Source organism: Haliotis rufescens, unplaced genomic scaffold (genome assembly GCF_023055435.1).
Source record: "Haliotis rufescens isolate VD_foot unplaced genomic scaffold, xgHalRufe1.0.p SCAF_7, whole genome shotgun sequence".
Taxonomy (NCBI): domain Eukaryota; kingdom Metazoa; phylum Mollusca; class Gastropoda; order Lepetellida; family Haliotidae; genus Haliotis; species Haliotis rufescens.
In genome coordinates this window covers 29135096-29162884 of record NW_025964361.1, presented here as the reverse complement: position 1 = coordinate 29162884, position 27789 = coordinate 29135096, and the positions used below count along the sequence as shown (strand labels likewise).

At 40.5% G+C, this 27789-nt stretch overlaps 1 protein-coding gene across 2 annotated transcripts; it reads right to left on the bottom strand.

The window, feature by feature from the left end:
* Positions 1-6259: 6259 nt before the first annotated feature.
* On the bottom strand, positions 6260-26272 carry LOC124124200 (protein FAM114A2-like). Of its 2 annotated transcripts, XM_046487318.2 has the most exons (14): positions 26174-26272; positions 22806-23086; positions 22345-22769; positions 21373-21460; positions 17722-17838; positions 14519-14754; positions 12764-13046; positions 12359-12514; positions 12003-12091; positions 11294-11377; positions 9628-9767; positions 8439-8511; positions 7881-7937; positions 6260-6791 (listed from the first exon to the last, which is right to left on the bottom strand). In XM_046487318.2, the coding sequence occupies exons 2-14, from the start codon at positions 23065-23067 to the stop codon at positions 6693-6695; spliced, it is 2109 nt and encodes a 702-aa protein (XP_046343274.2). In that variant the 5' UTR covers positions 23068-23086; positions 26174-26272; the 3' UTR covers positions 6260-6692. The 2 variants fall into 2 exon arrangements, with proteins under 2 accessions (XP_046343274.2, XP_046343272.2); XM_046487316.2 differs by having other exon boundaries at positions 22345-23086.
* Positions 26273-27789: the final 1517 nt, after the last annotated feature.

Genomic DNA, 27789 nt, shown 5'->3' with positions numbered 1-27789 from the left:
TGTAAGTTCCCACAGGATTGTTTCACCTCATGATAAAAGTTCCATGACACAAACAGTAGATAATGTATCGGGACACACACACGTGTTGAGTGTTTTTTGTTTTGGTGTGCTAAACTGTTGTTTGTAATTCACGTTTAACATAGCTTAGCATCATGTCTCCGTGAATGTCACTGTTAGTGTTTTCAATTTGTGCAATATTTGTGAAATATATATTGTTTAATCAAAACTGAACAACTAAGTACATGTAGTCTGACATGAAAGGAATATTATTAAATAAGCACCCGGAATTTTCACAACAACCTTTTGGTCCTGCAGCTCAGTCGTTTGGTTCCGGGGAGGAATACTAGTATTTCTTAGGGGAATAGAAACATGTTCGTTTGATTCCTGGTCACATTTGCCAGCTGAAAACAAACTGTATCTCATGCGAGTGGTGATGTGAAATGGGATTTAACGTTGCGTTCAAGATTATTGCACTTATAGAACGACGTGCATGCACATCTGTATATGTGTGTGTGTGGCTGCTTGTACTATCCCGGACTTATGCCGATTTTATGGTGCTAGCCCACTTAGATACCATGCCACAGTTTAACACGAAAACCTCACTCAGACACAGTATACTGACTCCGAGCCGACCAGTAACAGGCAGGGTAACAACAAGTACCATCTTTTAACGTCTTCCTTCCTCTCTCCGGGCAGACGCTCTACCACTAGACCACGGAGGCGGTCGTGAGTGAGTGAGTTGGATTCAACACCGCTTTGAACAGCATTCCAATTACGTCACGGCGTATCAGTTTATAATGTTGGAGGAAAGCCCGAAGTGATGGAGTTCTACGACGTTAACCACTTTGGTGAAACATACGAGCCTGGGTGTGGTGCTTACTAGTAGTGGGACGATACATCGATGCATCGGTTGATCGCGATGAAAAAGATGGCTTACGCAGGACAGATAAGAGCGCAGTATCGTGATACGTATCGGATTCGGGAGCAAGGTATCGTGATACGTATCGGATCGGGAGCAAGGTATCGTGATACGTATCGGATCGGGAGCAAGGTATCGTGATACGTATCGGATCGGACAGTTGGTGTATCGTCCCAGCTCTAGTGCTGACACACCCATAAACATAATCCTGGCGAACCGGAATTTGAACCCGCGATCATAGGTTTCTGGTGTGCCTAAGGGACTGGGTCATTCCTTGCCCCCGTACCTTATGTGGAGGAAACAGTTCCTGTTATGTCCTCAATTCCTTGACGAGCACGTCATAAACACAATACACGCTAATTTGGCAGGGACATCCGCTACTGTCTGTTATGTTTGTTTTTTAACGCCGCACTCAGCAATATTCCAGCTATATGACGGCGGTCTGTAAATAATCGTGTCAGGACCAGACAATCCAGTGATTGACATCATGAACATCGATCTACGAAATTGGAATACGATGACATGTATCAACCAAGTCAGCGAGCCTGACCACCCAATCCCGTTGGTCGCCTCTTACGACAAGCATAATCGCCTATTGCGGCAAGCATGGGTTGCTGAAGACCTATTCTACACCGGATCTTAACGTGTCTATTATCAGTTATAATGCTTGTAGTGATGTATTTACCAGCTAGTGTACACCCTGCTTGTTTAACCGTTACATAGAACATTTACAACAATACTATAAATCGAGAATAAAATGTAAAGAAAAAGTCGGACATATTTTTGAATTCAAATAAGGGACCCGTTCCTCACTGTACACACGTATTTGGCTCATGCGTCTGAAATTCCATGGGGGAGTCCCCTCACAGTTGGTCAAAGTGTTTGTCGAAAGACGATTAGAATAGGAATGGAGTGGTAAGGCTGTGTGACTCGGCAGACTATGACGTTGTACCTCGGTGACGTGATTCGATTCTTATGATTCCTATTTGTATTTCTATTCTGACAAAGTAGACAAAAGTTTATGGTAAACTTCCTTATTATACTGTAATAGTTTCGATATAGACCGCTTCAAAGAAACAGCTTTCCCTGTGCAAGGCTGTTCAGCTAGACCATCTCTCGTTGGTTGGTGACCAGTGGACGAACAAGTGTGTCAGAATAGTACTTGCATAAGAAGCGTACGTAAAATCTACAATCAACTCTCGTGTTATTATTATTGCAGGCAAACTGAAATCTATTATCGATCAGATGTCTCGTAAAAAAATCGATTCTACTCGTTTCAGAAATGGCATTGAAATTAATTTGTTTATTTACACCTACATTGTATATTGTTATAGATGGATTTATGTTTCAAAGCGTTTATCACACTGTCAAAACCATACACCTTTTGCGCATGATGAAATTCATCACTCGAGTCCTCGTGATTGTCTCAATATATCTGATAAGATTATTCAAGTTAAGTTTAAATGTTTATGAAATTGACTTAGATAGGTTGGGATTGGATGGGATTTTTCAAACTAAATTAAATGAATTTTTCAGCTGGGAAAGATCCTTACTACTCCATTATGAACTGTGCAGCCATAATGAATAATGCACTTACATATTGGCCGTTCCATAAACCGATCAAAGACAAAGGTAGGTATACATAAACATGTTAATCTTGAGAGTACCACTCAAAGCGTAATTGTTTGGATGAACAGAATAGACATAACTGGGAATGGTGTAAGGATTTTTTACAAATGTAGACTTAAAATATAGGTCCCGTCTGACAGAGTTACAGAGTGGAGGACCGTGTCTGTGGTCCAGTGGATAGAGCGTCTGTCTGTAGAGTGGAACGTCAGTGGTTCAATCCCCAGCTGCATCACACCAAAAGAATTAAAATATGGTACTTGTTGTTACCCTTCCTGGCACTTGGCAAACAAGGAATGGTCGTCTCAGGTCAGTATCCTGTTTTTGAGTGGGGTTTCTATGTTAAACTGTGGCATGGTATCTCAGAGGGCTAGCACAATAAAACCGGCATTAGTCCAGATCAGTACAAGCAGCCATACACACACATACACGTATGCATGTAGGTCGCAATATGAGTGCAATAATCAGGAAGATGACGTTAAACCCCATTTCACTGCAAAGTGCGGCAGTTATTTGTTGAACACATTACCCAAAAGCTAGCAAACACAAAACTACTATCTGAAACAAAACCCAAAACATTTTGAGATTTGAATTTGTTTATTCTCACCAGCATGACTGAAGTTATTTCCACAACAATGTCTTCATGAAAATAAATCCATACATTTATTATGACCATTATTAATACAAGATAGCACAAACTAACAGCTGGAGACAATGTCTCAATTTCACACTACATACTTTTTCAGCCTTGAAAATTGTGAGGTCTAGTTCTCTTAAAGCATTTAGAATCAGACTAGGGAAATTACTCGCTTGGGAAAACAATGCTGAAGATTAGAACTAGTATCCATGCGACTGCTATTACTTGAAGGTTTGTAGGATGGTTTTATATTCAGTCATTAGGAATCATTCTGTCACAGCAATCCCATATTTTCACACCAAAATACTTTATACCTTTTCAGATCCCTTGGAACCCCAGAAGATTGACCAATTGTTACCCACATCAAGTAATAACATGGACAATAGAACCCAAATAATGTTGCAAATCTTTGTTGACATGATTCAGTGTTGTTCCAAGTTTCAGGTCTTTTGTGAATTGTACAAGTGAAATATGATATACCAATTTAAATGCAATAATCTAATATCAGCAAAATCCTATATACAAAGTTGCAAATGCTAAAAAAGCCCATTGAATGCTGTAATGACTTTAAAGAGCATAAATACAAACAAATACTTCAACTCAAAGTATTTCAACACAAACAAGGTCTAGGCAATACAAATGTTATTACACTGGGTCTGTTAAGTATAAACAGGCCTGCCCATATATATTACTAACAACAAATTATAAGTATAAACAGTTGCTGTACATCTGAGAGTAAAACTCCAGTACATTGTACAACCTTAGGTGTAAACCTGTCTAAGCAGACTTCTAGCATTCATAACTTCTGTTTCTTGTATTCTGACTCATTGTACATCATAATTAATCTGAAATGCTCTAGATACCTCATCTTCCACTAGCCTATATTAAAGAATAGTTTCTACCCTTGCCACATCAAGGCCACTTTTCCTGGCTCAACCCTGGTGCCACATCGCATAGATAATTAGTTGTGACCCTTGTAATGAAAACGTGATATCCAATCAGATTGCTGTTCTTATCTCGTATAGCTTCATAGATGGTGACTACCATAGGCGACGACCTTGTTGATCATTCGCAATTTCATTCCTGACACGAAAACATACGCAATCGTGGGGTTTAAAAAAATGAAAATGACATATTCATGTGAACAAAGACAGCGGCGGTAAATCACTTGCCTACGAATGTGTTCCAGTCGTGGATGTTGATTTTGTGAAACGTTCGCTGATTGGACTATCGATATGTGCGATAGTCCAATCATATTTAGCACAGGAAAGTGGGCTTGATGTGGCAAGGGTGGAAACAAGACTTTGATAACAAGGCTAGAGGATGCCTCGGGAACATGTAAAAACCTGAGATGAAGCGACTGTACAGAACAAAGCATGCATTGTTACTTACATCTTTATGACATAGGAACTAAAAGATTCACACAATACCCAGTACTTAATCATCATTGAACCTGCCCCAAACATAGACATCTACATGCATATAATAATACAGATATACATAAACTTTGGATGTCACTTTATTTCATGTGCAAAATAATAAATGATGAAGTCCAACCTACACCTGATTTCAATGTTTAAATCAAACCCATTTTAAAATCTAAAGCCTTGGGTGTACAAAATCTCAAGCCATCTGTGGCCTTAGAAAAGGAAGAGACATTGAACAGGATAAATGTTACAAACAGCAAAACATCACGTAAACCCTTAACATCATAAATTAACCCTCTTGTGATGTGACACTTCCACCGGCAATGGACACACCAGGAACAAATCTAATGATTTCTTATATTCTATGCCAATAACTCATTCAGCAAAACTATTGTACAAAATCATCTATTTTCCATAACTGAGTATTTCTCCACACATTGCTATGATATCTGTAAAGCAATTGTCTTTCAGAACATGATATTTTCCAATTCATTGTGGCAATGAGCAGAATGACACATGATATGTATATATTTCTTCCAAATCATGAAAATACTTACATAAATTGTTTATATTTTAGATGCATTTTCCATTCCTACATAAAACTTTGCTGAAACAACTTTATAAATACCCCTATTCTTAGACATATATACAGGAATACGGGGAGTCCCTCTATAAATACGTAACCCTATCATGACAGTCACCAACAATGTAACACAAATCAAACCCAGATGATAAAACAATAACAATCACTATCATAATTGCATTTTTCACAAACTTTTGTCCTACTCACAACTTCAGCAGTTCCTATAATTATGGTATTTCATAGATTATTTCATATACATGTATATGAAAAATAGTGTCATCTCACTATTACTATATCTTCAAGCTCTTACTACTGTGAATCAACCTTCGAGAAGTCTTCGTTCAGATGACAAGCTCCCTCTTAAAGTACCGGTACCTTCCTTCAAGTTAAAGACCTTTGGCGCCAGATCTTTTCATCATTCTGTGTTACGGAACTCTCTCCCCCTTTACACCTCATGACACCCCTTCATAACCACTTTTAATCCCAACTAAAGACCTATCTATATCAGCATTATTCACATTTATAAACCTATTCATTGGGATCGCTATTAAGTAAGAGACTTCTTTCTATAGGCATTAAAACCTATTGTGAGGTTTTACTTTCCAGTCGGGTTAAATCTTATAAACAGGGACGTTGTAATGTCCCTGGGATTTTATATAATATCCCAGGGATATTATATAATGTCCTGGGTATTTTATTAATATAACTTCCGTTCAGATTGTAACATGTAATGAAATGTAAAATCAAACAAAAATTGTTTTCTTTATATTCCCGAGGATCGAACTCGCAACCTTCATATCTGTAGCCCAGTAAGTGTACCATGAGGCTACAGAGGTGTTGATAAGCCACACTGGTTTTTAGAATGTCCTTTTCAAGATCCGTACGCCAGCAACAGATATTTTACGAGCATTTCCTAAGGTTCATGGAAAGTATGTTCAAAACATAAAAAATGTTGATAAATGTTGTTTTAAGTTTCTTTTTTCGGTTTATAAGCATAGAAAAACACTTTCCCCTTGGTTTTGGTAGACAGAGCATGCCCTGGGGGTCGGGAAAAACCGCGGGGGCTTCGCCCCCTTGGTTTTTCCCTCTCCCCAGGGCATGCTCCGTCTACCAAAACCTCATGAGCGTGTTTTCTCCAATACTTATTGACTGTGTGTTTGCTTGTGCTTAGAGCATGACCACGAGGTGATTATTATTATTATTATTACTAAACATAGTGGATGAGTTATGTTCAGTTAATTAAACATCTAAGCACACTAAAAATATCAGTGTGAGCAGCATGGGTGACTGTTCACCTGATTTAACACAGTTAAAATCTTGTTGTCATCATAAATAGGGACAATATGTTACACTTAGAATGTAGTTCTACATTTTGTAACGCCAGCTTCATGAAGACATTACAGTGTCCTTCTATGTACACTGTACAGCCATGTATCACAATGGTCCTGACATTAAAGCACTACTATAGACATATGTACAGCGAGACAGGGTTCCGGGGCATCATGACTTGACAAGCTGAGAGTTCTGTATGGCAGCCTGCTGCAGGACAGGCAGAAGCAGCTGGAAGCCATCTTGTATATACGTGGACGAGTTGGAGGCCTGGAACAGGAGGCAGTCGGGTGGATTCGTATCTAATTAATACTAGCTTCGGGCATGTTGCATGACCCTTGACCTATACATCTGATTACTGGGAATCACCAAGTTGAGACATTTGAATATCAGACAGTACACTAAACTCTATTGCTTAGAAGTCACAGCTTTACAAAATCTTATATTCTTAAAAGAGCCAGCATTCAGTTCAAGGAGTTAGAAAGTAAGAGAGTGAGGAGAAAGAGATTTAGAGAGGGGGGGAGAAAGAGGGGGCGTGGGTGAGAAGGTGAGGGGAGTGAAGTGAGTGAGAGGGAAGAGGGGACACAGATCGGGAGGGAAAGAAGGTAGGGTGAAGGAGAGGGGGGGAGTGAGGTGTGGGGGGGGATGGAGAGAAGGGGAGGGAAGGGGAGGGAAGAGGAGAGGTGGGTGGGGAGCTGAGGTGTGGGGGAAGGAGAGATGGATGGGGTAGTGAGGTGAGGGAAAGGGATGGGTAGAAGAGGAGGGAGGAGGAGAGGTGGCTGGGGTGGGGAATGGAGGGGAGGTGGGGGATGGAGAGAAGGGGAGGGAGGAGGAGAGATGGGTGGGGAGGTGAGGGAAAGGGATGGGGAGAAGGGGAGGGAGGAGGAGAGGTGGCTGAGGTGGAAGGGGAGGGAGAAGGAGAGCTGGTTGGGGAAGTGAGGTGAGGGAGAGTGGGGGGAAGGGATGGGGAGAAGGGGAGAGAGGAGGAGAGGTGGGTGGGGAAGTGAGGTGAGGGAGAGTGGGGGGGAAGGGATGGGGAGAAGGGGAGAGAGGAGGAGAGGTGGGTGGGGAAGTGAGGTGAGGGAGAGTGGGGGGGAAGGGATAGGGAAAAGGTTAGGGAGGGAGAAGGGCAGGAGAGGGAGCAAGTCAATAATTAGAAAAAGGAGTTAATGACATCACAATGAGGCCTACTACAAACGAGTGGCTCTGTTCACAGGGCTCAGGTCTTTCTTGAACAACCTTTTTAACCCACTGTTAATGTGACTGACACAGGAGTTCCTCTAGACAAGCACCTGCCTGTAATCTGCTTCATGCTACAGGGGGAGAAAGAGGACGTGTCTGACAACTTCAACCACTCACCTCCAGATAGACATTGGTGACGAGGGGCGTCACAACAGAAGTATCTTCCAGGTCCTCCTGGAGAAAAAATATTAAGAAAAAATGATTGAGCTGCCAAAATACAAACACTTGGCTTTTGGATGGTAACAGAATTAGTGTGGGCAGGGATCTTGTGTCAAGCAGAATCCACTTCCCAGGGCAGTTCACAGTTAAAACATGTTGAATGGTTTTGAAATCAAATCTGGAAATTCATTCTTAATTTGCTTTAACCTATGTCTCAATAATTCAGGCAAAGGACTGTGACAGATACAAAGGATACAAAAATCGGATATGACAGTCTGAATGCTTCGTTCATGCGTACCTCGAATTTAGAAGCTTCAGCATATTGACTGGCTGAGTGGAAAGTTCACCTGACACGACCTCCTATGTCCTCAGATGTTATACAGAGAGGTATCATGTCAGATGTAAATGATCTGATCTTAATGAGTTTGTCGTGAGATTCAACACTACATCTCCATGAAGACATACAATATTACATCCACGAACAGCAAGGTCAGGGATCTACTGATGGGCACTTACACTGACTTTGTGAAGACACTGTGTGAACTTGGTGGAGAGAATTGAGATTTCTGTGCATAGAACCTGGGTCAAACTGCAAAAAAAAAGAAGAAACAATATTAAGATTGACCAATCAATTAAGATATAATTAAATCTGAGTTTGCTCATTGTAATTCCAGCAATCTGATTTCCCAAACGTATGTACAAAATATGCCACATCCACCAAGAGGGACTACTTTCACCACAAAGGAAAAGTCATGAAATGATAGTGAACTTGTAGCATTGCCGTGGTATCAAACATGTTTATAAAAACACAAACTATATTTGTCAATGTTAAAAAAGAGTTTACTTCAGAAATAAATAAAAAGAGTGACACTTTTTTTATGTATACTGTAAATCCTGAAACTGATCCATCACCAAATTAATGTGTGTCGACCCTTGGCCTAAAATGCATCATGATATTAATGCAGGAAGCCCTGCATCATCGAACTATAACACCAAGTCGATGAACTCCATGAAATACTACAGGCCTATCAAAGAAATCCAGCAGAGAGCTACCAAACTATGGAATATGTAAACACTTTAAATAGAAAGAGCCACACATATCATATACAAAGACACAATCCCCATAAAGTTTTCAATGTAATGATAAGAACCCGGCACATTTTCAATGGAACCACAAACAGTAAATCCCGCAGACTGCAACAAATGGTAACTGTGTTTGGTGCCAATGTAAATGTGTCTGTAGATATGACAACCATTGATCCACGTCTTCGGGCAAGGTGACCACCGCTTCAGTGGCCTCTTACAACTTAGAATGTGTCAACTACCTGGCAGCCCTATGAAGGTCCAGTAGAACAGGTCTTCAGCAACCCATGCTTGTCATTAGATGTGAGTAACAGGATCGAGTGCATGTCATTGTATCCCAGTTGCGAGATTTATGCTCAATCACCGGATTGTCTGTCCCAGACTTGATTATTTACATAAGACATTATATAGCTACATAAAACAACAAACAAACTACAATAAACTACGTTTATAAAGAACACGCTTATAACTGATGGCTATAACAAACTTCTTCTTTTTTTGTCCCCACCATTTGCTGTAGTTATGCTGTATATATGCTTGTAACAAACTATGGTCATAATGAACTAAAACTGGTGGTCCCTTTGAGTTGGTTATACATGTAGTTTACTGTACAAGAAAGTACCTGGCGAGACTCTTGGAGCGCTTCTGGTAGGGAGTGTCAGTGTCCTGCTGCAGCAGGATGAGCTCCCCGGCCTTGTGGAACTGCTCCACGGACTTGGCTGTCAGCTCCGCCAGGGCCTCTATAGCAGTGTGGAAAATCTCCTGGAACACGCAACACTAATACTGTAGTTATAGGTGACCACTGGTCCGTGTATTTGAAACAGGACCCGGGTAAAGGCAATTGCAGAACCGACCCGCGTACTCGGGTGATGGGTCATCTGTCCAAGCTTTAAATGACTGACATACAATGATGCAAGATTTTACACATGGAATTGTCTCAGTCAAACAGTCTTAGGGTGTAAAGTGAGTACAAGTATGTACATTAATTTCATAAAGAACAGTAAATGGTAACAGATCAGACACAATTTGTAACCTACTTGTATAATGTTGGAATTTATGTTGTATGACTTATTACAAGGTGATTCTGCCTTCTAAATTCCCACATTCTGCTAGCCCGAGACTACTAAACTGTGCTGAGGAACAGTAAACATCCAGTGATGGTAGTCCTCATTGACAATAAGCATTTGGGGGCCAATGCTTCACATTGCTACAAACTGGAACTGAATAAAACTGACAGAAAGCGTAAACATGGTGAACATTTTTGTCTTGTTCAAGCAGGACGAGCTACACTCTCCAAAGACAAGTTTACACTAATTGTGATAAAACAATTAGGTGAGCTGGGTCATCTCTAGAGTACGGGGGGGAGGACGCACTACAACGAATGTCCTTGGTGCAGGCGCCACAAAAGAGACTGAGCAGCCTGCACAGTCGTAGGCGGAGTGCAATCAAAGTGTTGTGCCCAAAGCCCAAATGTGCCTGATTGAAAAGTCTGTGATTTTGGAATACGGCTGGAGGTTGCTGCTGTAACCCGTATGCCATGGCTCCTATCCAAGGGTGTAGCTGATGTGTATAACCACCGTCTGTGTGTGAAGGGTTTATCATGCATCAGTTGGTGAGTATTTGCCTGGCAGTGGTAAGGCGCGAGATCCCCGTCCAGACCCAAGTCTGTGCTGCATACGGCGCCTCGTCCATGGCTAGGATTCCATCCAATATTCTGGCCGGCGCCTATGTTCCAACCGCCACCTTGTCCAGTGTGTGAACTATAAACATCCTATGCTGATGCTCAAGCTCCAACCAGCACCACCTCCTCCTCTTGCGTTTGCCTCCCATTCCATGATCAAGTTACAGCCAGCTCCTCTGCCGGTGCTGTCACTCGGGGAAGAACCAGTGGGGAGACGTTGGAAGCGCTCATCGTCCTAGAACGTGGGGATGTCTGGACCGAACAGGTAATAGTAGCTATCAACACTGAAGTCGTCAGAGTCATTGCTGTCCCACAACAACAGTCACCGTGGCAGTAGCCATGGTTGCCACCTGCCATCTGGGGAATTCTCTGCAGGCCTACTGAGAAAGTATTCTTTCCTTGACATGTATATAGATCTTGAAAGCTGTATGCATCCCAAGACATGGCCATCAGTAATGATTCACCAAATGTTTTGCAAAGTTGTCTCACAATACAAGTATTTTTGAGGAGTGTTCATAAATAGATACACACTTTATATGCCCAGTTGGCAACTATGTGAAGTCTTGCTATATAAACTGGTATCCATGGTAACTGCATCAAGTCTTACTTTTGGTTCTGTCTTCTCCTTCTCTTCTCCTTCAGGGGGATCAGCGTAAAAGTTGATGATCCACTTCCGGATCTTCTCCTGGACCTGCACACAAGCACAAACAGGTTGACAACACATTACAGGAAGTGTCTTATGTACATGACGGGGTTTATATAGGACTCCAAACTGAGTTCCCTTGCTAGGAAAATTGGGAAAAACAATTTGTTTACAACTGGGATTTATTTTACGTTCTTATTTTCTTAAATTAAGTGGTATTTACCATTGTACTTTAACACTGCATTCAACATTTTCACAACAATATTGTAACACGAAGCATTAAGGCTCCTTCATCTGCTGGTCCTGTCATAGGTGAAACACAGACCTATACAAAATCAAAACAAAAGTTACTATGAACTCAAATTTGGAATATTGGACATTTGCGGCAAATTTATGGACAAATGTTAGCCTCAGAGCAGGTCTATCAATCCTTTGTATTTTAAATGAATAAATGGCAGGTGATTCTGTGGCATTTGATTAGCTAACCAGGCAGTTCTATTTATGTTTATGTTTCCATAAACTGATTAAAACATGAGGCCACACCTGCAAACAGACTGCTGTTCTTGACTGGCTAGTAATAAAATAGGTGTGGGCTTTGAGCGTTATTGCATTATCTACAGTTATTTTTGTGTTAATCATTTAAATAAGCAATCTGCTAAGGTGATTGTGAGACCTTGTTCAGCTTATCCGGAGTTGTGCCCAGGTGCAGTTCAGATAGGTGGTCGGTGATCAGCTTGAAGAACTCGTGCTCCTGACGTTCCTCTGGAAACAGAATTTTCAGACTGGTCATCCAGCTGGTATCAACATTGTCAAATACCAAATAAAACATTCTGTGGTAATAGTAATTTTCTGTAGAAAATTCCTTTTTTAACATGTCCCTCTCAGCAAGAGATTTCTCCAACTTATGGTTGACGTATAATTTCTCTAAAATTTTGCATAATGACCTATACTCGCATCAGTTTTACTTGAATAAATTTGGTTAAAATGCATGTTCAGATTGGCTGGTGAATTCCTGGCTCAGAACCATACCATAGTCACTGTCATCCAGCTCGAAGATGTTCTTGATGTCAATGAGCTGTGGTTTCAGCTGCTGGATGGTGTCGTCAGGGAGGGAGGACAGGAGGGCCTGCACCTTCTTCTCACTCTGGTTGGACAGGATCTCCAGGGCTTCCAGATGGGCCATGCCTGAAGCAAGGATAATACGAAACATTTACATTACTCGTTAAAGACTCTAGCTATCTGATTGGCGAGTTTTCCTGTCTTGAAAAATCAGGTTACTAAAAATAGTTATAGCTGTTATAAATGAAAACACTTTGCACACTATTTTTTTTACATTTCTATCTCCATAAACAGAAACAAAATGTTGAAGTCAATTCTACAATAGGTAAAATATTGCTGACAGTCTCATTAAGTAACATTAATCCTGCTCCTCACCCTGGAAGTCCTCAAACAGCGCCCCGTAGTTGTGTTTCCGAGCCTCTTCCTGTTCCTCCTGATGCATCGCATCCTGCTCCGCCCGCTCCTTCGCTTCACGCAACATTGACGACAAATTCTGCTTCTTGCTGCCGTCAAACATCACCTGCTTGGTCTTCTTGAAGCCAGGGTCACGGTCTGACAACACGTTGATGGTCTTCTTGCCAATATTCTCCAAGACATCGATGCCACCACTAGCTAGAGCCTCCACGGCATCGAGGGATCCTGACACTAGAGACTTGCCCTAGGGGTAAATACTTCAGTTACATACTGTGGGAATACATCAGTAGTTCTGGCCATCAGTTGGCAAAGTGCATTAATACTAACTCAGAGGGGGTGTCCCATCATCTCACTTCAAATACAACAAGAGTCATCAGAAGATGACAAATACTCCCGGACCCGACAAATTCAAAACAACAAATCATCTGACTGTTACCAAAAATACAGTTTGATGAGAGAATTTCTATCAAATGTGTCTGTCTGCATACAAAAGTAGTTAGGGAGCTATCCAAACAGTACCATGGAATTTTGATTTTGAACTTTGTATTTCTATGTCAGGTGCACACGAATTTGAACAGAGTAAGAGTCAAACTTGTCACCATGGAAACAGGAAAAAATTATATCCACCCCATTTTGTTTCGATGAAAGTTGAGAAAAACACAAACACCAAAAATCCACACAAAAAAAGGCACCACTTCAAGGTCTGTTTGATATATATGCCAGGTTTTGTTGAAAAATAGTGATAATGTTTTTAGTTGTGCTTCAAAGTACAAATTGTTGCCATGGAAATTGAGTTAAATAAAAAAGTAAAAAATCTGTAAATAGCAAAAGGCACCACTTCAGGGCCTGTTTGATATATCTGCCAATTTTTGTTGAAAAATATTTAATGGTTTTCGGGTTGTGATCCCGAAACGAAAAGATTATGGACGACCAGACTGACGAGGCATTGACTACATGCCCCTGCATTTTATGCCGGGGGGGATAAAAATGTGCTCCTTGCCCTGGGAAAGTAACTCTGAAAACCCACTTGCCCTGATGGACTACATAAATGCCCTCATAGACTATATTCACTTGCCCTGATGGACTATTCACATGCCCTTGTAGAGTATTCACATGCCCTTATAGACTATTCACTTATCCTGATGGAAAATTCACATGCCCTTATAGACTATTCACCCTGTTGGACTATTCATTTGCCCTAACAGACTATTCATTTGCCCTAACAGACTATTAACTAGAATACAAAACACAAATATAATAGTACGACATTATAACATTAAAATCTTGAAATTCTAATACCCCACCTTTATGAAATTCATGTGTTTGCTTTCTCATAATCTTTCTTGGATCAGGATTTTCGCTTTGGATAATCGCTGTTAATTTTATGTTTTATGTTCATCAGCCATGTGGCCGGATCATGGCGTCTTTCAAATACATAAAACAAGCCAAAGCTCTAACCAGTCAGAACATTGTTTACAAACAAATGCAACCAGACTAACATTCATTAGTACAAGCACAACAAATATTGCAGAAAGCTAACTGTGCAAAGTGACTCTGAAACATGGCATCATGTGGCTGCATTGGAGTGACAAGACTCCAGGAGGGAGTATCTGTGTGTCATGGAACAGACTTCATCCATATTATTAGTGTGAGAAGGCCATTCCCACTAACAGAGTTCCGGCTGGTTGATAAGAGAATGGGCGCTTGTTCACTCACTGTGTTTTGAATCGTGCTGGTGAGGCTTGCGACTCCAAAACCGGAGAACCATCCTCCTCCTTTTTCCTCCTCTTTGGGCTGACCACTGTCTAACCCTGCCTGTCCATCGCCGACCACACCATCCACCAACGGTATGGGCTCGGCAACAACCACTGGTGGCGTGCTCCCATCCCCTCCTGATGACTTGACTGCACCATCACCAGACTGCGGGGCCCCCTTCTCATCTGTGTCTTCATCTGAAAAGAATCGATATTGAAGTTTCTAATGACTTATTGCCTGACTGTAAAACCATTACCCGTATGTCAATCTGAGAATACACTAGATGTCTTTTTATAGCAATAAGTTTATGACAATGAGCCCTCAACTTTGATTCTTAACTTCGAACTCTGCTCAATGATCAAGACACACTGGTAATTTTAACTTGGTCATTGGATAAGAGTGTACGGACACTCTGTATGTTGCGATAGGACACACACCTTGTAAGGTCGCAGTACAGTAAACTACGGTTAATACGAAGTCCCTGGGACCACTAATTTTAGTTCGTTATAAGCATATATACAGCACATATTCAGCAAACGGCCGGGACCATAAAATAAGATTGTATATCCGTCAGTTCGTTATAAGCGTGTTCGTTATAAACGTAGTTTACCATGTTTACTGTACAGTAAACTACGTTTATAACGAGCACGCTTATAACGAACTACGGTTATAACGGTAGTTTACTGTATGTGAAAACTGAATGTAATGAGTCTGTTTAGTCCTCTTGTACTTACAAACACAAAATGGTATTTCAACTAATGTCAGTACCATTACTTATCCCCATTATATATATTTCTATCGATTTGTATTGATTCTTTACCTACTGATAATATCTTTGTGTTACCATGATGATGACAGAGTATCACTAAGCACCAAATATTCAGAGAATATATTTGACTGGCCAATCATCTTCTTGTATAAACCCATACCACATAAATTACAACACTGTAACAAGTTGACTACAAATTGTGTTTGATGTCACAATATACTGTTCATTATTTATTGACATCATTTTACTTTCTTACACCCAAAGAATGTTTGACTTTTTCATTATTAAAATCATGTACACCTCACCAATGACACTTTACTCAATACAGCATTTAGGGCTTGGATGAGTTGGTTTTGCTATTTCAACTACCCAGACCCATGGTCACATGACCTAATAACAACAAAATAATGCATTGGCTGTCAGCACGGTTATCTCCCAAAACCCCTACATCCCATTTCCCCTACAACCCAGTTCCCCTACAATTAGTTAAAACAACACGCGGCATTTACCTGTCTGGTATTATGAACTCACCTAAAGGAGAGATTAAGGTCTGGAGTAGAGGTAGTAGAAATGAAAGGGGTAGAGCTTTAGGGGACAAGAGAATTTCTTCTTTTTTTAAATAATGTAAGTGTAATGAAAGATGCCTATATGATGAGAAGACAATTTTAAAAAATTACAAAATAATGTATTATGAATTTTGAAAAATGAACATTTTATTATAATGTATTATGAATTTTGAAAAATGAACATTTTATTATAATGTATTATGAAATTTGAAATTATATCGTAATTGTAATTTAATATTTATCTCAATCTGTTCGTGTTTCTTGGGTTGTTCCATTGTATGAAATAGGTAATAGACTAGGGATTAGCAGTGCCATGGACCGTGAACTTTGTTGTCTTAAGCTGTAGGGGAAATGGGATGTAGGGGTTTTGGGAGGTTACCGTCAGCACAATATGAGTAAAACTATTGAACCACAATTTTCACTTATGATTTATGCAGAACAGAATTCAGCAGCGAGAAAGGTGCATGTTTTTGTCACAATGTTCAAATGATAAGGCAAGCAATGTGATCAACAAGAACAAATAGAATTTTCAATAATCGAACACAAACAATGTTGCCCCCATTCTCAACCTTGAGTTCGTTTAGTTTCATGAGGAGGTTTATTCATACTACTTAGTACTTAGTGAGAAAAAGTGAGAAAGAGTAGGGCCAGTGTCTCTTTTGAAAAATAAAACAAACAGATCTCAGAAGTATGTGTTTGTTTTTGTAAGGAGTGATCTATTTTCACTGAACTTTACATTGAACAACTACAAAATGAGTTGGATCTATCAGTTGGGATGCGCCAATCATCAATTATGATTTTACAACCAATTCCCAACACCAATATATCACCAGATATAGAATTTCTTTGTTTGTTTGTTTGTTGCTTAACGCCGCACTCCGCAATATTCCAGCTATACGACGGCGGTCTGTAAATAATCGAGTCTAGACCAGACAATCCAGTGATTGACATCATGAATATCAATCCACGCAACTGGGATACAATGACATGCATCAACCAAGTCAGCGAGTCTGACCACCCGATCCCGTTAGTCATCTCTTACGACAAGCATGGGTTGCTGAATATCTATTCTACCCTGGATCTTCACAGGTCAGATATAGACAAGTATTTGTCACAAAGTGACGAAATATCCCCCGCCTGTATATACACCATAGTACCAAATATGAAGACAATCCAGCGATTAGTTCTTGAGATATTGCGGCAACACCGTTTTCCAACTCCAAAAACAGATTTGCCTGCTGTGACCTTGAAAATGGGGTCAAGGTCACCAAAACCGACTGGTGTATGCGGTGTCTGTATATACACCATAGTTCCAAATATGAAGACAATCCAGCGATTAGTTCTTGAGATATCGCGGCAACACCGTTTTCTAACTCCAAAAGCAGATTTGCCTGCTGTGACCTTGAAAATGGGATCAAGGTCACAAAAACTGACTGGTGTCTGCGGAGTTTGTATATACACCATAGTTCCAAATATGAAGACAATCCAGTGTTTAGTTCTTGAGATATCGCGGCAACACCGTTTTCCAACTCCAAAAGCAGATTTGCCTGCTGTGACCTTGAAAATGGGGTCAAGGTCACCAAAACTGACTGGTGTCTGCGGAATTTGTATATACACCATAGTTCCAAATATGAAGACAATCCAGTGTTTAGTTCTTGAGATATCGTGGCAACAAACAGGTGGGACGTACGGACGTACGTACGGACGGTCGTGAATACTATATCCCCCGCTTCGCGCTTTCGCGCGGCGGGGGACAAATAATCGTAAGTAGTGCTACCATGGCTACTGCAGTGTTGAACTGTGTATTACATGAGGGGTTGAGAACATACCTTCTTCTCCGGCCTGCTCCTTTGCCTTCCCCTCTTCCTCTAGTCTGGCGATCTCCTCGGGCGGTGGTGCACCCAGGGAAGACTCCACCGACTCCACGATCGTGTTGAAGCCCTCACCTGCACACACAACACTGATGCCACCACAACTGCACAACTTCACCCCACAAGCAACAGGTCATCAATATTTCACGTCTCGTTATACGAGTCCGAATTTACTACCCGGGTACCCACCCCACTGTTACCCGCCCCTATCGGGATACCCACTGTAGGTGTCAGAGTAGGTACAAAATGTCTGATTTGGAATAGTTTGACCATAGCCCTGGCAAAATGAAGTTAGATACATGTATAAAATGATCTGGTCATGCATACACTGAAGTTGACTGCAGTTTAATGTTTATTCAAACATATGAAAGTCAGAAGGAATGGGTGCACAGTCAGAAAGAAATACGAACATTAGTGTCTTGTAGTGTAACCATAGAATTCTAAATAATTTTTTGTCCTTAAACAATATATCACATGACTAACCATGGGTTAAGGTAGGTCTATGGGTACCCAGGTCCTTCTCAGCACCCACCTAGACCAGTACACCAGTACAAAGACGTATAGATGATAGATGTTATTTACAGCTACTGTAATCATGGCAATATTTTGTTGCACTGCCCTGCCACTTTATGAACTTCACCTGACATGGAATAAAACCATTTTGAAAAAAAAAGTCCAGACCAGGCAAACCAGTGTTTGATAGAACGAGCAATGATCCAAGTCATCTGCGCCCCAAATGCAACCCTTACAAGCATTGGGTATGAGGGACCTTTCTGCACAGTATCCATCATGTCCATAGCAACACAGTGATTTTGACACAAAAAGCTGTATACAGGTCAATGACTTGGACACATCACATTCATCATCTATGTCACAGATGTAGTTGAGAGAGTTGACTTAAGACACAAATACATATAACCATGATTATCACAGTATTGTCATGTTTGTCAAGTCATTGTTAAAACAAGAATGGGGTACTAGGTAGGGCTTCCACGAGTCCAAATTTTTGGACTCGAGTACCTGAGGGGTGAAACTCGACTCGTACTCAAGTACCCGAAAATAGGACGTCCTTTAAGAATATTGGTTCATTAGATCAAAATTGCCTTCTAAAATTATTAAAACATGTTATAAGTGTAATTGAACTGCACTGACATGTAAATAGAAAGCGTCCATGGAACTTGTTTATCTGTCCAAGTGTATGGAAGTGTTCAGTGTTAATGTTTGCTTGTAACTGCACTAATCTTAATCACGACCTTAAAAAACATTACGTCACGTCTACAAATACTACAATACATATTGAACACAAACCAAGTTTTTTTTCTGACCATCAGCGTTTCATTCGACACCTGCCAACAAGCACGAACAATAATTCGCAGGAAGAAAATCGATAATGTGCATCACGTGACATACATGTATACTCAGCTGCTGGACTGCAAGACTAAGGCCGCTAAATATTGAAATGTAGTACTATAAGTTCATTCATTCATGAGTTGGTCACGTTTTCAAACTGTACCAAACTGTCGACTTGTCACTTGATTTGTAAGCACTGAAATAGCACATATATACCAGCTAATCAGTTGTTAATCTGTGTAAGGGAATACACTTGGCATTTGAGTCAGAGCAAAGAAGAAATAATCGCCTTGATACATTCAATTTCTTAAAGTCGGGAAGGAAAAACAATAATTACATCTATTTTATGTGACATTCTCTATTTGTTCTAATCTACATCTACTTTCTACAAAGAAAACATTATTCAAACGATATTAAAACAGAGTGATCTCCCCTTATCGAGTACTCGAGTCCTTGATAACGGACTCGAGTCCCACTAAAACCGACCCGGCCCCGAGTACTCGAGTACTCATAGCCCTAGTACTAGGTGACATTATCTGATATTGAACATGTTGAAACAAAGAGTCATGAAGGCAAATGTTTTTTAATGTTTAAAAGTATGTCTTGCATAAAGTATCACAAAATATCCTTTATACCATGGCACAGAGCATCACAGCCTCAGCCTTGGGGGTGAGATTGGACGTTTTCATCCTCCTCATTGTGAACTTTCCCCACCACTATCACATCGCATATCACACCACTATCACATCGCATATCACACCACTATCACATCGCATATCACAGCACTATCACATCGCTAATCACACCACTATCACATCGCATATCACACCACTATCACATCGCATATCACACCACTATCACATCGCATATCACAGCACTATCACATCGCATATCACACCACTATCACATCGCATATCACACCACTATCACATCGCATATCACACCACTATCACATCGCATATCACACCACTATCACATCGCATATCACTGCACTATCACATCGCTAATCACACCACCATCACATCGCATATCACACCACTATCACATCGCATATCACACCACTATCACATCGCATATCACAGCACTATCACATCACACATCACTATCACATCGCTAATCACAGCACTATCACATCGCTAATCACAGCACTATCACATCACACATCACTATCACATCGCTAATCACAGCACTATCACATCGCTAATCACACCACTATCACATCGCTAATCACAGCACTATCACATCACACATCACTATCACATCGCTAATCACACCACTATCACATCGCTAATCACACCACTATCACATCGCTAATCACAGCACTATCACATCACACATCACTATCACATCGCTAATCACAGCACTATCACATCGCTAATCACACCACTATCACATCGCTAATCACAGCACTATCACATCACACATCACTATCACATCGCTAATCACACCACTATCACATCGCTAATCACAGCACTATCACATCGCATATCACAGCACTATTACATCGCTAATCACACCACAATCACATCGCTAATCACAGCACTATCACATCGCATATCACAGCACTATCACATCGCTAATCACAGCACTATCACATCGCATATCACAGCACTATCACATCGCATATCACAGCACTATTACATCGCTAATCACACCTTTATCACATCACATATCACAGCACTATCACATCGCATATCACAGCACTATCACATCGCATATCACAGCACTATCACATCGCATATCACAGCACTATTACATCGCTAATCACACCTTTATCACATCACAAATCACACCACTATCACATCGCATATCACAGCACTATCACATCGCATATCACAGCACTATTACATCGCTTATCACACCTTTATCACATCACATATCACACCACTATCACATCGCATATCACAGCACTATCACATCGCATATCACAGCACTATTACATCGCTAATCACACCTTTATCACATCACATATCACACCACTATCACATCGCATATCACAGCACTATCACATCGCATATCACAGCACTATCACATCGCTAATCACACCACTATCACATCACAAATCACACCACTATCACATCACAAATCACACCACTATCACATCACACATCACAGCACTATCACATCGCAGATCACACCACTATCACATCACAAATCACACCACTATCACATCGCAAATCACACCACTATCACATCGCAAATCACACCACTATTACATCGCAAATCACACCACTATCACATCACTATTACACCACTCACCCACTTGACTTGTGAAAGTGGAGACCGACGATGACGCTGCTGTCAACAGTGATGATCCCCAAACTCCCCAGCCCCAGCTTCCAGACTCCTGTAACCATAGCAACAATCCTTAACCACCTGACATACTTACAGGTATCACAAAGCGTGCTTATTCTTGGACTATGTCTAATAAGGAACTGAAGTTCATAAATGGAACAAAATGAGATGTTGGAACAGGATAATATTTACTTATTCAACACATACGCACGGATGCACACCCCGGGACAGTGTTGACTTGGTGTTACACCACTGCCACAGAGACCTCCAGGATTTGAATTTGCATTTTGGAATTACGGAAACATTTCGAAGGTACATGTACATGATGTACTTGGCAAGTGTATCACATTAAACACTTGATAAAAATCGCTATTTGATATCACCAGATAAACCAAGCATTAAAACATGATATTGTGATACGTATCATGGAAAGAATGAACCTCAATTTACCGATTTACCGGAAATACTGCACACCTTTTGTTCTAAGAATTAGATATGCTTTAACCTGTTAACAGTATTGATCATTACTAACTATAATCATTAATTTTGGCTCCTTAAAGTTTCTCAGGGCTTCTTAGATTTCAAATTGGCTCCCTGAATTGTTTAATTAGGAACAAAGCACTAAACTTTAAAGCCTGGATCAAAGAAGAATGGGAAGGTTGTAATGATAAGACACATATCTAAGAAGGAAGGTCCTGAATCATACATGTCATATATACTCCTGGTTTTCAGTAACATTTATAAAAGAGTTCAGTATGTTACTTTTGTTGTAACACAGTAATGTGATTATGGTGATATCAAATGCCCTAGAGTAATCAATAGATTTAAAACAAATGACCTGGTTTCATAAATATACATAGCTTGGTGACCCAGAAATGAGTCAGTTTCTTTTTTTCCGAGGTCAATGAAAAAACAACTGTAAACTGTCATACAAACCTTTTTCTCTGGCTTTTCTTCTTGCACCTCGGATATATCCTCCTTAGTCCCTGCGTCTGCCTGAGCACGGGTGATGCTCTGTGGGTTGGGGGATGCAACTTGAGCCGGCTGGGCAGGTGCCTTCTCAGGTGTACCACTAGTCCTGACCTCCTGACCAACAGACTCCCCGACAAGCTTGCCTTCAGTTGTCTCCCCTTCAGCTGCAGCTGGTTTTGAACTTGCCTTTCCATCTCCAATATCGCCTCCACTGGACTTAGATTCCTCAACAGCCTTTGTTTCTGGTTTATCACCCTTCACTTCTTCAACACTTGACTTTGTATTTTCCGTTTCTGTTTTACCAGACTGTGTCTTACCAGTCTTCGCAGTTTCCGTTTTACTGGCTTCCTTACCAGACTTCTCAGTTTCTGGTTTACTCGCTTCCTTACCAGTCTGCTTAGTTTCTGTTTTACTCCCTTCCTTACCAGTCTTTTGCCCAGGTTTGACATCAGTGGTTTTCTTCGAGCCCGACTCTGGTTTTGCTGGGTCTTTTTGGGAGTCATTGTTGGCATTCTTCTTTCCACCTTTTTTGCCTTTCTTCTTTTGATTCCTCCCCGATTCTTTCTTCATTGGTTCTGATGGTACTGCAGCTGCAGCTCCATCCTTCGTCTCCGCTTTACCTCCCTTCTCCCTCTGATCCCCTTCATCAGCACTGGCGAACGCTGCCTCATCGTCTGTGTCAGACATGGCTTCACACTAGCACAACCTGAACACACAAAATAAACTATAAAGCCCTGCTAGTCTTCCGAGCTTGCAGCTAGTTCTGCTTGAAAAAGACAAAGTGTTTACTATCTTTACATTCATAGTGTTGTATAAAATATGTTTACATTTTCTGACATTTTTTCAATTCTAATTTGAAGGAATTGAGAACTGGTTCAGAATTATAGCCCTCAAATGCTACAAGTCACTTGTTATAAGCACAGTTTAGTAGTCTTGGGCTAGTGGACTAGTGTGAATTTTGAAGGCTGCTTAAGTGATATGCTGGGACATAATATAACCTAGATCATAGGGAAACTTGTTACTGTTAGACCTGGCATTATATCTACAAAGTTGGGACAACTGCATTGTTGGAAGGTTAAGTATTCAGCTATAGCAGTATAGTGTCTTAAATTTTTACGATATTAATGTTACCATGGTTACAACTGAAATAGTTTAAAAGATCCCAATAGTCACCCCCACTTACAGCACTGAAATTTGTTCCTCCAATTCCTTGGTCATATAATATATCAACTTTGAGACAATTACTGATGATACCAGTGGTGTATAATACAATAAGTTTCAGAATCCTTTGGGCTCGAGGAAAGAATATGAAGAAGCTTCTATCTGCAGCTCGCGAGTAATTTTTGCCTAGGTGAGTGAGCGAGTTGGGTCTAACACCACTTTTAACAGTATTCCAGTTATATCCCAGCATGTCAGCTTTATGTGGGAGGACAGCCCAGACGTTCACAACTTTGGTGAAACTCACAAGTACGGGTATGGTGCTGACAAACCAAGAAACCTAATCAGGGCGAATCGGGATTCGAACCCATGCTCTTCGATTTCTGGTGTGCCCAAGGCACGCAACACTGCACAGGTTAACTATGGTCCAGATGGAGTATCATAAAAATGTCACTGTGTGAACATGGAGAAAATGAGACAGTTTCATAAACTGCTGATTATCCATTTAAGTGAATGAGCTTATGTTGTTTAACACTACAGTCAGCAACATTTCTGTCATCACCTGATCACACCAGGCCTGTAAATAATCAAGTCTGGACAAGTCTGGACCATTAAGTGAAGCAGTTGATAACAGGAGCAATGATTCCCTCATGGTACACTGGTCTGAGTCTCAGTGCCTGACCACCGGATCCCCACTTTTAGTCAGCTTATAGGACAAGTGTGTGTTACCATGGTTACTGGTGACTTATTCTAACTTGAAATCTTACATCTTGTACACGGGCATGCCAATAAAATCGCATTTGTATAACCCACTTCATGTTGTATACTGTAAAGCATGAAACTAATGCAAAGATATGAGTGTCCTTTGCTCGCAATAATAAAGTGATAGATTATTATCCAGTCATATGGGAGTTTTGTTTGTTTGTTTGTTGTTTAATGCCGCACTCAGCAATATTCCAGCTGTATGACGGCGGTCTGTAAATAATCGCGTCTCGACCAGACAATCCCGTGATTGTTATGAGCATCGATCCATGCAATTGGGATACAATGACATGCATCAATCAAGTTAGCGAACCTGACCCTCCGATCCTGTTAGTTGCCTCTTATGACAAGCATAGTCGCCATTTGCAGCAAGCATGGGTTGCTGAAGACATATTCTACCCCGGACCTTCACGGGTCACATAGTGTGGTCATTTTATTTACACAAGTTGTCCAGGCAGTTATGAAAGTCAACAACTGTGTATGACCGTCTAGGTTCTTGATAAACTAATGACATATAATTACAAGCAAGACACTGCTCACCTACACCATGAACATGTCCAGTGAAGCAAAAGCAGTTGTGGGGAATACATAACACTCTTATGTACGACCCGAGGATTACAGTAACTTAGTAAGACCTGTAACAACACTTGGAATCTGTACAATCGTTGTCGGTGACCCGACCTATCTCATTTGAACATGCACTATTGGAATCTCCTGCTTTTAAAACCATTTCAAGCAGAGAAAAATGTGGGGCTACCAACTACCCCTGGACACTGCAGTAGTGGAAATGTGGATCTTAAAACCTCTATATACATGATATAGTCCACCATGGCATGTAGGCAGTATTTGATATATAGCATGTATAGTAAGACTATATTATTGGGGTATCAGTAAATCTCGTAATCCACACACCCTGTTGACTGTTTACTTATCTAAGCACGATATTTCATTGCTTGATCGACTACAGGACTTGTTGTGGTATGTCTCTGCTACCAGCTGGTATACATGTTAACGTTTTTGTGATAGTTTCTGAAGGGTTTTTGAAGAGGGATTTCCCCAACCTCCATTCGACCCGTGAAGATTCAAGGGTAGAATAGGTCTTCAGCAACCCATACTTGCCGTAAAAGGTGACAATGCTTGTCATAAAGGCGACTAACCATGCTAACAGGATCGGGTGGTCAGGCTTGCTGAATTGGTTGATGCATGTCATTTATCCCAATGGCGTGGATTGATGCTCATGATATTAATCACTGGACTGTCTGGTCCAGACTGGATTATTTATAGACAGCCGTCATATAGCTGGAATATTGCTGAGTGCGGCGTTAAACAACAAACCAACCAACCAACCCAACCTCCATTCAAAATTGATTACAAAAGAACCCATTTGTTTAGACGAAGTCCCTTGACCCAACCTAGGTCATATGCATACTGATTACGTGTTATCCAAAACAGAGGATTTGATTGTCATTACATTGCTGGGTACATTACAGAGCGGTGCATTGTGTATACTTTTCTGTAGTAGGCGACCTAAGCCAATGCTACCTCTGACTGTCTGACAGTTTACGACCGCAACAGTTTCATCACACTAAACAGTTGAATGTCTGGGGCTTTCAATATGATAAGTGCAGGTTGTACAAAGAATAGATTAAGTCCGTCTGTTACTGTCCTGGGGCTAGTGTTAGCACAGAGATTGAGTGAGCCAGCGTTCGACACAAACAACAAACTAGGCCTAATTCCTATTTTTAGATGTGTCGTAAAAGACTTGTAGTTAATTAATGAATGGTCCCGGTGTTTTTCACGAAGTGTTACATGAATATCATGTGACGAAGAAACTGTCAGACAAAAATGATCCGTCCTAGTAGATCAAACTCACCAGATTGTTTACAATTATTGCGCCAGCCACGTCAACTGTGCAAAATGTGACTTTGTTGATGTTTGAACGCGCATGCGTATGATAGACGGAAGTGGAAATAATGCCATAAAACAGTGGATTACCTAAATGTGCGAACAAGACACACTTATTTTGGTGAGTTTAAAATCTTTCAAACATGGACTCGAATGTTCCTTGAATAGTCGTGCCATATATACTGGGTCGTCCGGTTTCCGCAATCTAATGTCACGATCATGTCATTTTAACGTAAGAAGCGTACGTAAAATCTGCATGTATGCTATTCAACGTTCTAACTGGTTCAACTCTTGGTTTGCGCAGCACCCTCTTAGGTAACAGGAGCCCAAACTCTACACGCAGACCAATTTTCCAAAAGGTTATTCTCTCTAGCATGTCGGAAATAATATCTGTCAGGGGCAATTTTTTTTTTCTAAAAAAACCTGTCGGTTTTATTGAAACTGATCAACATCTTGGGAAAAAACACTTTTCTTTTGTCAATAACCGAGGACGTAGAAAACCAGACACCAGACACCACACACTGCTTTACTCACAATCGCGGAGACCAACGTGATATTGTCCATTAAAATAATGTCAAGACAAATTTTGATCCAGAGGATGAACACGGCGCATAGAAATTTTGTACTTACCTATTGTTGCAAGTATGTGTAGCCCAGAAGATCAAACAAATTGTAATTTGCACGTGGTACCTTTAGAATCAGGAATGAGCATATGGCACATTTCAATTTAAATATTTATGTAACATAATATTTATGAAAACAAAACTATTAATATGTCTTCACAACAATGACTTCCTGAAACATTTGTTGTTAAATGTTGTTTTCAAGGCACAAGGGGTAATAAGGTGACGCAATCATAGTGGTATACAGGATAATGTTGACATTGATAGGCCTATATCTACAGTGGTAAAGTTATTAATATTTTTTCATAATTAATATTCCTAAAGAAATAGCTTCATTGTTGTAATATTATTTTATAATGAGGTAGATCAGTGGACACATGCAGATATTATTAAAAATGAAACCCACAACGTTGTGAGTGCGTTTTTTTATTTTTCACCACGAACCATACTTCCTGCTTATATGTTTACTACTGTAGCCTGAAACGTCAATTATTCACACTGTCCAAAAGTGCTAATATCTCGCTACACGGGAAATGGGTCAACGTTTCACCGCAGCGAAATTCTGTATGGGGAAATATAGGTCGGAAAGAGCTTGACTGGTACCCTGCCCTTCCCTTCGATCATTGTCCACGACAAACGTTTTCAGTGTAATAATTTACATTTAGGTTTGTTTAAAAAAATATACTCACAATTATGTAGATCTATGTTTTTCGTATTTACACATACCACTATACATGCATGAGACAAAGATCAAGTTTCTTTTAAAATTTTGTTTGGGGATTACTTATCTAAAAGACCCCAGGTAATTTTTTCAAACCCATAACAAATATCCAGGCCATAGTTACAATTATATTCCATAAATTCATATTTGACATATTAAAAAAAGAAATATGTTCAATTTGAAACAATTATTCGCAATTCAAGAAGAGGAAACAACCTTATATTGGTATCCGCCTCCTAC

Bases quoted from the DNA above. Each gene is read 5' to 3' on its own strand.
- LOC124124200 (XM_046487316.2), bottom strand. From the start codon at position 23,067: ATGTCTGACACAGACGATGAGGCAGCGTTCGCCAGTGCTGATGAAGGG. The intron at 13,047-14,518 runs GTGAGTGAACAA...ATTTACCCCTAG, and splicing joins CCAGCACGATTCAAAACACA to GGCAAGTCTCTAGTGTCAGG. The intron at 8,512-9,627 runs GTACTTTCTTGT...TTTTTTTTGCAG, and splicing joins CGCTCCAAGAGTCTCGCCAG to TTTGACCCAGGTTCTATGCA.